The sequence below is a fragment of the Staurois parvus genome, unplaced genomic scaffold (genome assembly GCF_062004578.1).
Source record: "Staurois parvus isolate SC_StPar_1 unplaced genomic scaffold, SC_StPar_1.0 ptg000636l, whole genome shotgun sequence".
In the NCBI taxonomy this organism is placed as follows: domain Eukaryota; kingdom Metazoa; phylum Chordata; class Amphibia; order Anura; family Ranidae; genus Staurois; species Staurois parvus.
In genome coordinates this window covers 10,917,529-10,931,200 of record NW_028318432.1, presented here as the reverse complement: position 1 = coordinate 10,931,200, position 13,672 = coordinate 10,917,529, and the positions used below count along the sequence as shown (strand labels likewise).

The window sequence follows — 13,672 nt, the reverse complement described above, 5'->3', positions numbered from 1 at the left end:
GTGTACCCTACCCATATTACATATATGTAGCAATACTATCTAATTAGTTTTGTCCATGGGGTAACTTTATCTCCTTAATAGAGATTATATATTCCATCTGATAGGTTTATGATCAAACTACAGTGTCTTCTTTATGCCATCACTTCATCTAAAACGGTATGGTATTTGATTTGGTCTGGTGTTATAAACCATTTGGATGTAAGGTAAATAATTGTAATGGTATCCAGTCATACTGTTGTGCGCAGTACATTCCAATCCAATAGGCATTCATTACAGCTTAAAACATCAAAACAACACAAATAAATACTCAAAAGAATATATAGTAAATAATACAAAAAAAAAAAAATTAAAAAGAAAATATATTAATTACTGTATTTTCCGGCGTATAAGACGACTTTTCAACACAAGAAAAACTTCTGAAAAGTCGGGGGTCGTCTTATACGCCGGTATACGGCGAGCCGGTGTCAGGGCGGCACTTTTTCGAGGCGCCGCCCCCCCCTCCTCCTTCAACAGACACTAAGTACAGGGGTGGGCAGAGGGGCTGCTGTACCTTACCTGGCTCCAGTCCCACGACGATCCGGTCCAGGAAGCGCAGCTGCTCCTTCTTTCAGTTCGGCCGCTCGATGGTCGCGCGGCCGCTCGGCTCCGCCTCCTCACCGGTGATTGGGCGCCAGCACTGGAAAGGCACACAGGCGACCAATCACCGGCCAGGAGGCGGAGCCGAGCGACCCCGCGAAAATCTGAAAGAAGGAGCAGCCGCTGCTCTCCCCTACTGACACTAACGATGGGGCACTATTCCTCCTCCACTGACACTAACGATGGGGCACTATTCCTCCCCCACTGGCACTAACAATGGGGCACTATTCCTCCCCCACTGACACTAACGATGGGGCACTATTCCTCCTCCACTGACACTAACGATGGGGCACTATTCCTCCTCCACACTGACACCAACGATGAGGCACTGTTCCTCCCCCACTGACACCAACGATGGGGCACTATTCCTCCTCCCCACTGACACCAACGATGGGGCACTATTCCTCCTCCCCACTGACACCAACGATGGGGCACTATTCCTCCTCCCCACTGACACAAACGATGGGGCACTATTCTCCCCACTGATACCAATGCTGGGGCACTATTCCTTCCACTGCTACCAATGATGGGGCACTATTCCTCCCACTGATACCAATGCTGGGGCACTATTCCTTCCACTGATACCAATGATGGGGTGCTATTCCTCCCACTGACACCAATGATGGGGCACTATTCCTCCCACTGACACCAATGATGGGACACTATTCCTCCCACTGACACCAATGATGGGGTGCTATTCCTCCCACTGATACCAATGATGGAGCACTATTCCTCCCACTGACACTAATGGGGCACTATTCCTCCCACTGACACCAATGATGGGGCACGATTCTTCCCACTGACACCAATGATGGGACACTATTCCTCCCACTGACTAATGATGGGGCAATATTCCTCCCACTGACACTAATGATGGGACACCATCATTGGTGTCAGTGGGAGGAATAGTGCCCCATCATTAGTCAGTGGGAGGAATAGTGCCCCATCATTGGTGTCAGTGGATGAAATAGTGCCACATCATTGGTGTCAGTGGGAGGAGTAGTGCCTCATCATTGGTATCAGTGGGAGGAATCGTGCCCCATCATTGGTGTCAGTGGGAGGAATAGTGTCCCATCATTGGAATACCATACTGAAATAGCATACCATATTGAAATCAAATCTGATGTTTTTTCATTTTTATTTGGTGTGCGTTGGAAGAGGGGTAGTCTTATACGGCGAGTATAGCTCAAACCCTATATTTTAACAGGAAAAGTAGGGGGTCGTCTTATACGCCCAGTTGTCTTATACGCCGGAAAATACGGTAAATAGTCCCACTCCAAAAAAAAAATAGAATATGGTGAGTAGAATGAAATTGAAAGTCCTTATTGCAAGACCCTTGACCAGTGTTCACACCCGTTTGTGCTAAGATCACATACGGCACTCACCAGATATTGGTGAGAAAAACGCCTTAAATATGGGCTCAGGAATCCTAGACCCCATCAACCCCCTCCAATCACCAGGTTTAAGTGGAAATCCTCTAATGCAGGTAAAGATATATGCCTCAGAACTCAAAACCGTAGTTAAAATCAGCCTCCACCTCCAGGACCACCAGAGATCACTCGCCATAGGAAAATGATTGGTACAGAGAAAAAAATGTATATACTGTAATACTGCAAGACTCAGGATAAATGCAAAAACCAAACCACTCACATCTTAAAAGAATATAATCAGCATTTATTGTTTATCTGGAGCCAAAATGCCACATCTCCAGGGTAAAGATCTCCCAGTCAGCAATAGATGACAGCATGTAAGAATCCACCCTCTAGTAAGTTGGCCCCTGAGAGCGCCGAGCACAATCGTGCGCTCCACTCACCAGAAGTGACGTGGTAAGTTGGATGGCGAAGCTGGAAATGCGTCAATGCATTTCGCCCTTCCAGGGTGTTTTCACAGACCTTTCACAGGTCTGTGAAAACGCCCTGGAGGAGGGGCAAAATGTGTTGACCTCTTGTGGTCCTGGAGGTTGGAGGCTGATTTTAACTATGGTTTGGAGTTCTGAGGCATATATCTTTACCTGCATTGGGGGATTTCCACTTAAACCTGTGATTGGAGGCTGAGTTGATGGGGTCTAGGATTCCTGAGCCCATATTTAAGGTGTTTTTTTCACCAATATCTGGTGAGTGCCGTATGTGATCTTAGCACAAACGGGTGTGAACACTGGTCAAGGGTCTTGGAATAAGGACTTTCAATTTCATTCTACTCACCATATTGTATTTTTTTTTTGGAGTGGGACTATTTAATTAATATATATTTTTTTTGTATGATTTTTGTGTATTATTTACTATATATTCTTTTGAGGATTTATTTATTTGCGCTGTTTTGATGTTTTTTGTTATTTTATTAGTGTTGACACTAAGGAGCAGCAGCATTTATTTGGGAATTATTTCACAATATAATTTTTGACTGGTGATTTTTTTGTATAATTCATTACAGTTTAGCATACATTATATATTTATCTGCTAGATTGTAAGCTCCAAGGAGCAGGGCCCTCCTATCCCTCTTGTATTGAACTGTATTGTTGCTGTATTGTCTCCCACTATTTTGTAAAGCGCTGAGCAAACTGTTGGCGCTATATAAATCCTGTATAATAATAATAATATCTGAATAAAGGTTATTAACATTACATCGAGTTTATATAGCGCCAAAGGGTTTGCTCAGCACTGTACAATAGAGGCAATCAATTGGCCAGATGGTGCGTAGGGACACGCACCCTCGTCCGGCATAGATTAATTTTTCAGCTTTAGACGGAAGACAGGCGTATCAAAAATGACAAAAACTGCTTGATAACTGATGTTAACAATAAAAAAGATGTCTTCTACATAGTCTGCTGCAAATGAGATAGAATGCAGCACCACCCAAAACTGATGTTTGAGTTTTAAGTGGCCTACTGGGTTTGAACCAAACTTTTTTTTTTAATTCCAGTTATTGATAGATTGGGGAAGAGTTTCAATTCCTTTTAGCTTTTGATTTCTGCCTGTGACCTTACTTGGGATATTTTCCTTCACTTCCTGTCCCTGTGACATCAGAGCAAGTAATGGGGGAGCCATTGTCACTGGACAGTAATAGAAATTCTTTCTCCACTCTACTACAGGTGTGCTTTTCTTTTTATGTATTTCCCCATTGCCAAGATTTTCCATCACTTCCTGTCCTGACACAAACAATAATAAAGCTGGAAGGACCATTACCACTTTATAAAAAAAAAATAATGGATGGGTGGACTGTAAATTACTTGCCATCTTCTTGTACCTCTTGAATTGGTGGGATTTATCTACAATTTTCTTCTCCAGACCAGGGGCGGACTGACAACTCATGGGGCCCCCGGGCAATAGGGGATCGTGGGGCCCCCGTGTTCTTGCCCACACCCAAAAAAACCTATAAAAAGGTACCAGGGGCATCTCATGGGGCCCCCTACTGACCCTGGGCCCTCGGGCAGTGCCCGAGTTTCCAAATGGTCAGTCCGCCCCTGGTCCTGGGTTTAGTATCACTTTAACTTAAACCTACTAACAATAGTTGATGTGTAAAGGGGTAGGGGGCTGGGCAATTTGAGCGGACCTTGCATTTTACTGCAAGGTCCACGTTAAACCATTTGTACAAAGAAATAAAGACTAAATGAGAATAAATGAGATGGTCAGTCCGTCCCTGCTCCAGACATAATAATGATGATGTCACTGATTTGCTATGTGACATAACTGAGCTTATATGTTGCTTGAACAATCAGTGATATGCACAGATATGCAACAACTAAAAATGAATATCCATATTCCCGACCTTCACTGACCAACTAGTATAGTCAGTGGTGTACCTGCCCCAAACAGCAAATCCACATGCTTACCAAGCACTAGGTAAAGTGAATCATAATGCCATTATAGGGACAGGTACACATTATTTTACAGTGTTTTTATGTTCAGTGTATGCATGCTTCATGTGTCAGTATAGCACTTCTAGGTATTTATTACCTCTTTGATAGCGATCACAGCCAGCCTCCTAGCTATGCCTTGAGTGATTTTCTCTCCAGATACACTGTGCCATCTTTGTTCAGGTATCATCTGGGGTAAGCATGCACCTCTTGAACTGGTGAAGATGCTGGCTCAGAGATGTTGTAGTCACAGTCATGTCAATCCTGATGTCTGTGCAGTTCTTAGCTGTGTTCACAAATGTCTTACACAGATCAGCGTCTGCTGCAGCCTCTCACTTTGTATCTTGCTGCAAACTTTAATTGTTGCAGCCTGGTCACTAGGGAGATGAGAGTGAGGAAATTCTTCCTGCTGCCTGCAGCAGACAGATGACATAATCCCAGCCTAGGCAACATTACTGGGTTGGAGCTCGATGATTGCTTTTTAAAGTATTACTAAAACCAGGACCTTGCATTTACTATATGTGGTCACCCAAAGTACACAGAACATGAAAATGCAACTATTTTAGTAAATATAAACTGCTAAATAGCTTCTCTCATCAGCAGTTAGAGTAGTCTTATGACTTCTATCAGTGTTTAGCAGAGCACTGGTTAAAACTTGTAGGAGGAGTTTTCATTTTTCTTTAGGAGGATACAGAACCCCTGACCTCTGTCAGGACAGTGCTGATTGGCCCTGTGCTGATCACATGCACTCTCCCCCAAAAAAAACTCTCTAGCAATACACACCAAACTGAGCATGTGCAGAGTTTCTCCACACCATATATCTTATCGGGTGATAAGAGGGAGACACTGGAAGGATCAGAGAAGTCAGGATCAAACAACTTTTTTTACACAATGCAGATGATTAACCCCTACGGTTCCACAATGAGTATAACAAGCATGCTTTACTGCATATACAGACTGAATTTACTGATGTGGGTTTAGTAACACTTTAATGATAAAAAGAAGAGCATCTTTGACAAAAAAAATATACTGGTTTGTATATTGATAACTATTGGATGACACTGTTATAGTAATGGGTATGGTAGCATCTGATTTTTAGGCCCTTCAAGCGTTTGGGCAGTGAACTGGGTGCTCTGTCTCAGGGCCTACTCCTAGACACCCGATTCAACCTGTGAGATCCCTATAACATTTTGCTGTTTATGACAGTAGTGCACTTTTGTATTTTTAATGTAGTGTCTGAACCACAAATTTCAGCCACTGTTCATGAAAATTTTTTTTTATAAATCAATAAAAAATGTAAACAGAAAAATATATATTGATAATGTATATTGTGACATGCCAAGAATTATTTAATTATTTATTTACGCACACTTATGAAGTTACTGAAATGTCCACTTAAGGTGTCACTAAATCTACATCATAAAAGATTATCAATAAATGCTGTATTACATGCTGTTTATACTCACTCAGTCACTCTGATATTCGTTTTCTGTATTCTGCAAAAAAAAAAAACAGATTGATCCTGCTGTTCTCTATCCACCTTCTGTTCATGTCCCCAATTTAGCTAGGGATTTTGCAGCTGTAGAGGCAATTCTGCACATGCTCAATTTTCAGTGAGTTTCTATGCTGAGCATTTCCTCCCTATCATATCGGAGCAGCCCATGTGACTATAGAGTCACACATGTCGGCGTTTACACAGTGGTAAATGACAGCTTACTCCCTCCTTTCTCCTCCGTACCCATTGACCAGCCAAACACCACGGGTGGTGGTGGGAAGAGGATAATACATGTAGATCACCTCCCTCTTATCCTAAGACACAGGCTGGATGGGCGTGACACAGCCTATGGCAGATATCCGCCCACACCATGTTGTTTCCACAAAATAATACGTATTTGATTTCAAATATATTTTTGTATGGAAATTTAAAATAGTTTATTGATACTATTTATTTATTTTTACTCTGTATCCCAAAGGCTGTTTTTTTTTTTTTTTTGAACATGTGACCAGCAGCAGAGGACTACAAGTTTCTCCTGCTTATGTTTCCCTGCAGACAGGCTGAGAAAGAGCTTAGTCATGTGACAGCTGTATATCAATTAGGGAAAAGGTACATAGATTTTTTTCAGTTAAAATAATTAGTGCCATCATCCATATACAGAAATAGAAGGGACAATGTAAATTAAACAGTGTGTGTATGTCACTTTAACTTTTTTTTTTGCTATTTGTATAACAGTGACTATGGCAATTTTATTGCTATTTTTGTTTTGATTTTGAATTTGTTATTATTTTATTACTTGCATTACTATTTTCTGATGACTTATTGTAACAATATTGTTTATATATTCGTTTAGGGGGGAAACCAGACAGCCACTGTTATTGCTCTGTGTTCAATGAGAGATTTTAATCTTGGTCAAGAAACCTGTCAATTGGCTATAAGAGATGTTGGAGGACTAGAACTTCTTATTAACCTGTTGGATACAGAAGAGATAAAGTGTAAGGTATGGAAATCTTACTAAATGTGCAGCAGATATAATATTTCCTACTTTTTGTTAAGTAAAAATGAAATATTTCATATTCAGAAGGTCTTGAGTTATTTCTTTGATGAAAAAAGATATATATATATATGTATATATATATATATATACACACACACACATTTTATAACTAACATAAAATTGAACAAAACTTAACGTTTTCCTAACAAACTAAAGTTTTTTCACTAAATGAATTTATTTTATCCAACACTGAGATCCTAAAACAAATGAGATTTATTTGTGCTTTTTGATGGTGTTTGTTATGGCATTCAATACATTTAGTGATTAAAGGTTAATTAATGCTAGGGACTGGGTTTATCAGTATGCTTGTGTGTGTAATAAGAGTGAGCGCACAGAAAAATACCTAAAAACAGCTGCTAGCATAAAGGATAAACCTCTCAATCCTCAAATGAAACATAAAAAATCTATATACAGCACTAAAACTAAAGTGATCAAAGTGCAAAAACCCGCAAAAAAATGAATTAGGCGGAAGTTAAGTGAATAACAAATGTCAACAGAGTGACAAGTGAAATGGTGAATGGGTAAGCATAAATAAAGTGACAAAATAATAGTGAATAATATAGGCAATGTCACAATGAATAGTGAATGCATCTGGTAAGTGCATTTCATGAAATTGAACTTTTTAGGCATTTTTTGTCATCCATTCACCAAATCACTGGACTATATGTGTTTATATGCTACAAGGAATTTTTAATTCTTATTTCAACATTCACTATTCATTGTGACATTGCCTATATTATTCACTACTATTTTGTCACTTTATTTATGCTTATCCATAATTAATTTTTTTTGCACTTTGATCACTTTAGTTTTAGCGCTGCATATAGATATATTATGCTTGTGTGGTTCATGCATCCGCTAACAGTCAGCCAATTCAAATCAGTGATAGCTGGAAAGCTGCACAGATTTTCACAAATATCCACGTAGTGTACTTCTGGGTGGGACCAATGCACAGCTCAGCATGCAGCCTGCCAAGTCAGAGTCAAGGGCAGGGGTGGCATCCAGCATCATAAGCAGCAGGAAAGGTAAGTATGTACACTTTTTTTTTTTTTTACAGGTATGACTTTTTTGGAAGCTTTTTTTATATACTGTATAACTGTTTATTTAAGATGTTTTCTGTAATTTACACAAATAGAAAGGAGAAAACAAATATAACAGGGGGCTTAGTATATGTGGAAAACAATGGTGGAGACATTTTCCATATGTCATAAGGAAAAAAAAGAAAAAGAAATAGAGAGGGGGTAGGGATATGGGGTAAAATCATCTTGCTCTTGGTAGAGGATTTTAGCCATTTAGGAATCAAAGCCAGATGGAGCAGGTAATTGTGTGTCTAAAAGTAGGTAGTACCGCAGGAGAAAAAGTCTTTCTGTGGCTCTGAACCCTGAGTGTGTACCCAAAGAAAGCAAAGATAGAAATTTTCGTATCAGAACAGCTATTTATCAAATGTTTTGGGGTAGGTAGGGACTGGAAGGTGTGGTGAGTGTTCTGGGTAGCAGGTCTACTTAGTGTTGCACATTAAGGTCTTGTATGCCGAGGTTCCACTGTTCCCATATAATGTCATAGAGTTCTACTGTGTTGTGCAGTTTGGCTGACCAGAACCCCATCAACTGTACCACCCTAGTACGATTGAGTAGATCTTTTTTTTGAGGGAAGGAAGGTCTATTTCATAGGTTTTGCTGTCAGGCATGATATGAGCAGTGAGTTGGTTTACCTTTGAAAGGGGTATTTCTAGGAGATAGTGTAAGTGATCTGGAGGTTTAGAGGGAGAGAAATTCATACCCCTATTCACAATCACCAACCTCAATGACATCCCCTTCACATACAAAAATTGTGGGATTAACCCCTCAGGTTCCACAGTGAGTATATCAAACATGGTTTACTGCATATACATACTTGTTTTTACTGTTGTGGGTTTTTACAACACTATAAATGATTTGTCTCATCTCTGTAACTGATACATTTGCCAGAGAGCTTGTTCTTTTGAAAAACAACAGATTTACTGGGCAGATTATCAGGTAAAATTAGAAGAAAGAAAGTCTAAAAAACATGCTAATGCAGCCATCACATCTAAGAATTGGTAAGCTGCAATATTGTAAATGTTTGCTTTTAGGTTTAATACTGATTTAAATTTTAGGTGTGACAATAGGGTTAGAGATTAGCAGGTTAATATTTAAAGTTCCTGAAGTTGCATAAAATGTTTTATTATGTATTTTATATTACTGATTTGTCTCCTCGGCCATTTTTGTTTTCATTCATCTAGATTGGTTCATTGAAGATTTTAAAGGAAATTAGTCAGAATTCACAAATAAGATCCACTATTGCTGACCTTGGAGCACTGCAGATAATGGTGAACATACTTGATTGCCAGGAAAAGGATCTGAAATGCTTAGCTGCAGAAACTATTGCAAATGTTGCAAAGTTCAGACGAGCTCGGCGGACAGTGAGGCAGTATGGGGGCATCAAGAGACTGGTAAGTACATTGTTGACTGTTTTGATTTGTCTATATTTATTGACCATATGGGGCAGTACAGTGGCTAAATGGTTAGCACTTCCACCTGGCAGTACTAGGGTCATTGGTTTGAATCCCAACCACGGCACCACCTGCCTGGAGTTTGCATGTTCTCCCTGTGCCTGCATGGGTTTCCTCCGGGTACTCCGGTTTCCTCCCACACTCCAAAGACATGCTGGTAGGTGAATTGGATCCTGTCTAAATTGACCCTAGTATGTGTATGAATGTGAGTTAAGGACCTTAGATTGTACACCCCTTGAGGGTTAGGGACTAATTTGAATGTACAATATATATGTAAAAGTGCTGCGTAAATTGACGGCACTATATAAGTACCTGAAATAAATAAATAAATTTGGTAGTGATATATGAAAGCATCTAGAAGTCTAAACCAGAGTTCTCCAAACTACAACATGCAGGTCAAATACAGCCCCTCAATATTTTATCCGGCCCACAGTTAGGGTCAGTGGCCTCTCACACAAGTTTCACTCAGGTCTTCAGGTCAGCCTAAGTTTCCACCCCAATATCCACAACTTACTCCTCCTCTGGTCTCCAGCACAGATTCCTACACCTGCACTGTCATTGCTTTGTTGTTGGTTGCTAGGACCTCTGGCATCCTAACAGCCAATAACATGCTGATGTGATGGGACTCTGACATTAGGGGAAACTCTGATGGGGACCGTAATATGTGGAGGAACTCTGGTGGGGACACTGATGTAAGGGGGGAATCTAATGGATTTAAGCTAATTTAAACATTTCTTTGCTTTGTTTTACTGAATAACTCCGCTGTTGCAAAAAATATCATGCTGATTACTGAAAGCTCCAAGTAAAATTTATTCATTTATTTAAATTGTATTCATTCATTTATAAAACTGATTTTTTTTCAGTCTATGAATATTTGTAAAATATACAGTGTGGCTCTCGTACTGAAAATTTTGGACACCCCTGGTCTAAGCTGTCAGTTAAAAGAAGGGGTACAGAGGAAGGACCCTTTCATGCTGTAGTTTGGAATGGTGTACATAAAAGTCATTTTTTGGACAAGGTGTAAAATCCCTATAAAGTGTATCTATAGTCAAAACAGTTTTAGTTTTGGAATGTAGGGAAGGATTGGAACCCCTGTCAGATGTTTACTGCTGCCTATCTCCCTTCTAGGTAGATTAAGCCATCTTATTTGTTTAGAGTCAGAAAGTAATGGAAAATCCAAAATGTCTGAGTTGTCAGAGATGCAGGTAAACCTTTCAGTGGGGACACATGACAACTCTGTAAGTGGGGAATTCCCCTTACTTCATAGAGATTTCCTCTCACTTCCTTTTACATCTCTGAAACAGACAATGAAGGGAAATCCCTCCAGCAACACACTGACAGCAGAAATTAACTGATAACGTTTTAAGCCTTACCTGTTTTATTGAAAACTAAAAACAATTTCTGGCTTTACATACACTTTTAAGGGCTCCTTAAGGCCTGACATGTACAGTAAAATCAGTAGAACTAAATGAGATCACTTCAACCTGAGTTGGGCACTATTGCTTTAATTTGTATAGCTTTGGCGTTGAAGCTAGGAGAACAGTGTTGCTTTGTTAGAGAAACCAAAATTTTCCTTCCAAATAACCCTCAAACTGTGAAAATGTGGTTTTATTTTATCACAAGCATTTCTCAAAAGAAAAACAATAAACCTCAAAAGAGCTGTGTGACTTTCACTGAAGATAAAATGCTGATGTTTTAACACCCGATACTACAACAACGCCCCTTTGTAAGCACTCATAAAATTGACAATACATGTCCAGCGCTATAATTGTGTTTTGCCAATTTTTAAAATTTCTGGGATTTTCATTATACTGCGATTTATGGCAGACAGATTTATAACTTGTAAAGTTTATGAGCAGAATTAATTAATCATTGACAGCGGGGCAGTATACTGCATTAGCGGTAGCCCCTCCCACTTTTGGCTTGTACATCTAGCTTTTCAATAAGTAATTTTCCAGTTCCATAACTTTGCTCCATTTGAAATGCTTTGGAGGAATAAAAAATTCCATCTGAGATCTTTAAAATGAATATTGGGGGGGGAGACTGGAATGCAACTTTTGTGGGTATGTTCAGCGTCTGGAAAATACCATTCGTTTCAAAGACACTTAATAAAAATTAATAGATGCCTGATGAGAAGACAATTGTAATTTAAATAAACAAAAACAGCCCTCCGTCTGTTCTCTGTACCACTAGCAGAAAAAGATTTATGTTAATGTAAAATATGCAGTGACTATGGTTTAGTTTAGTTCACATTTTCATGTAAAACAAAATTAAAGTCACCCTGTCATCACTGGGAGAAAATGGAAGTAAAGCACCCAGCAGAAGAAAAAATGTACCTGCCTGGCAGGTGGAGTGTTAAATCTCCTCTCTCTGGCACAGTGCCAAATGCCACTGCTTTGCAACACTTTTAGATGTGTCAGATAGTGTGCCCCCTGCCAAGTGTTGTAGTTCCTCCCATCGATCCCTACATCTTTATCCTGTAGTGAAGTTGAGGTTGGTGGTAGAAATCACAGTGTCTGATGGGGATCACGCTGTTCCATACACTGTTGGATAGCAGCCTCACTTGGAACTTTGCAAGTCAGTGAAGATTTAATTCACCACCTGATGAACAGGTAAGTATTCTTCTTCCACAGCACGCTTTAACTTTTATTTTTTCCAGTGGCGACAGTGTTTTGGTACACTGCAGTCTTTGTTGAACTTTTATTATTGCAATCCATGCTGGGAATAGAGCTTATTCACTTAGGATTTTTGTTTGATTTAGGAACATTGAACTCTGAGGATGCTATTCTACAGGCCAAGTATTCTAGCCCCTTGCATCTACACATCTCTGCATACTAATATTGTACACTCATAATCATTCTGGAAAAAAAATACATATGAGGTGTGACCATTTAATTCCCGGAATGGACTGTAAAAAAGTGTTTGCTTACCTATACACCAGCAGATGTTGTCACCTTCAAAGTAGTCCCCTTGTGAAGTGACACACTTTTCTAGATGACTGTGCCACTGCCATAAACATTCATGGAATTTGTTTTCTGGAACGCTGTGCAATGTTTTTATTGCAGTGCACTGGATATCCAGAACAGGGGTGTATTTACCGCAAGGCAAGCAAGGTATGTGCCTTGTGTGGCATTTTTCAGGGTGGCGCCCCCCCCCCTCCCCCAGAAGAAGGTGTGGCAGGTGACAGAAGATGGGGAGCAGGTGAGGCACTGCCTGAGCTCCGCCATGGGATCTGAGAGAGGCTGCGGGCTTCTAGAGAGTGTAGGTAGAGACCAACTCTCGTTCCTGCACAAGGGTGGCACTGGGGATGGCTGGCTGTTTTCATTCCGGAGAGGTGCAGGTGAGTGCTGAAAGACCACATTGTGACGATTGCGGCATCAGACCCCAGCCCTTCTCACCAAACTCGTGACCAAAGGACAAGCCAATCTAAAACCGCGCTGTCACGTGCATAACAATACCACGCTCAGCTGCACCCTGCACAAAGATTTTCCAGCTAATGGACCACAATCTCTGTACTTGCAGCCTGGGAGCGATTGTTACTGGGTCAGATTCATTACGCAATTAACCCTTCACACTGCCACCACCTCCTTTTTTCTACAGAGAAAGAGGAAACTCGGCAATATCAGCAATAACACTATGATGTTGAATAATTGTCTGTATACCACTGTCACCGCAGCAGAGATATATAGAGGTTTAAATACACAGTAGCGCTGTGTAATATTTACAGAAAAAGATGTAGCCAATATATATATATATATATATATATATATATATATATATATATATATCCAGAGAGCAATAGCACAGCAAGAGATAACAGAAAGAAGTTTAGAGGGATAAAGTACTTGCCATCAGCCTTGGTTTAAGGGAGAATCTTCAACTTCAACTCAACTCAGCTTAACTTAGCTCCAAGCATAACAGCCTTTTTCGAGGAACTCAGCAGGGTGTCTCCTTAAAGCAGAGAACCAATCGCCTCATTTGGGGAGGGGTGTTGTAGGCAGGGAGCTCAGGCTATGACCAAATCCCTCACAAATTATACTATAGTCAATAACGTTTCCTAGGTACATGTAACATCCTATCCACTCGTAGATTAATACGCAG

At 40.2% G+C, this 13,672-nt stretch overlaps 1 protein-coding gene across 1 annotated transcript in view; it reads left to right on the top strand.

Annotated features, from left to right (window-relative positions):
- The window catches only part of ODAD2 (outer dynein arm docking complex subunit 2), a 202,024-nt gene that overhangs the window by 81,252 nt on the left and 107,100 nt on the right, over nucleotides 1-13,672 (top strand). Inside the window, exons 11-12 of the mRNA XM_089693823.1 lie at nucleotides 6,838-6,984; nucleotides 9,302-9,511. Of these exons, the coding sequence (XP_089549949.1) occupies nucleotides 6,838-6,984; nucleotides 9,302-9,511 (357 nt within the window). The remainder of the gene's footprint in view (nucleotides 1-6,837; nucleotides 6,985-9,301; nucleotides 9,512-13,672) is intronic.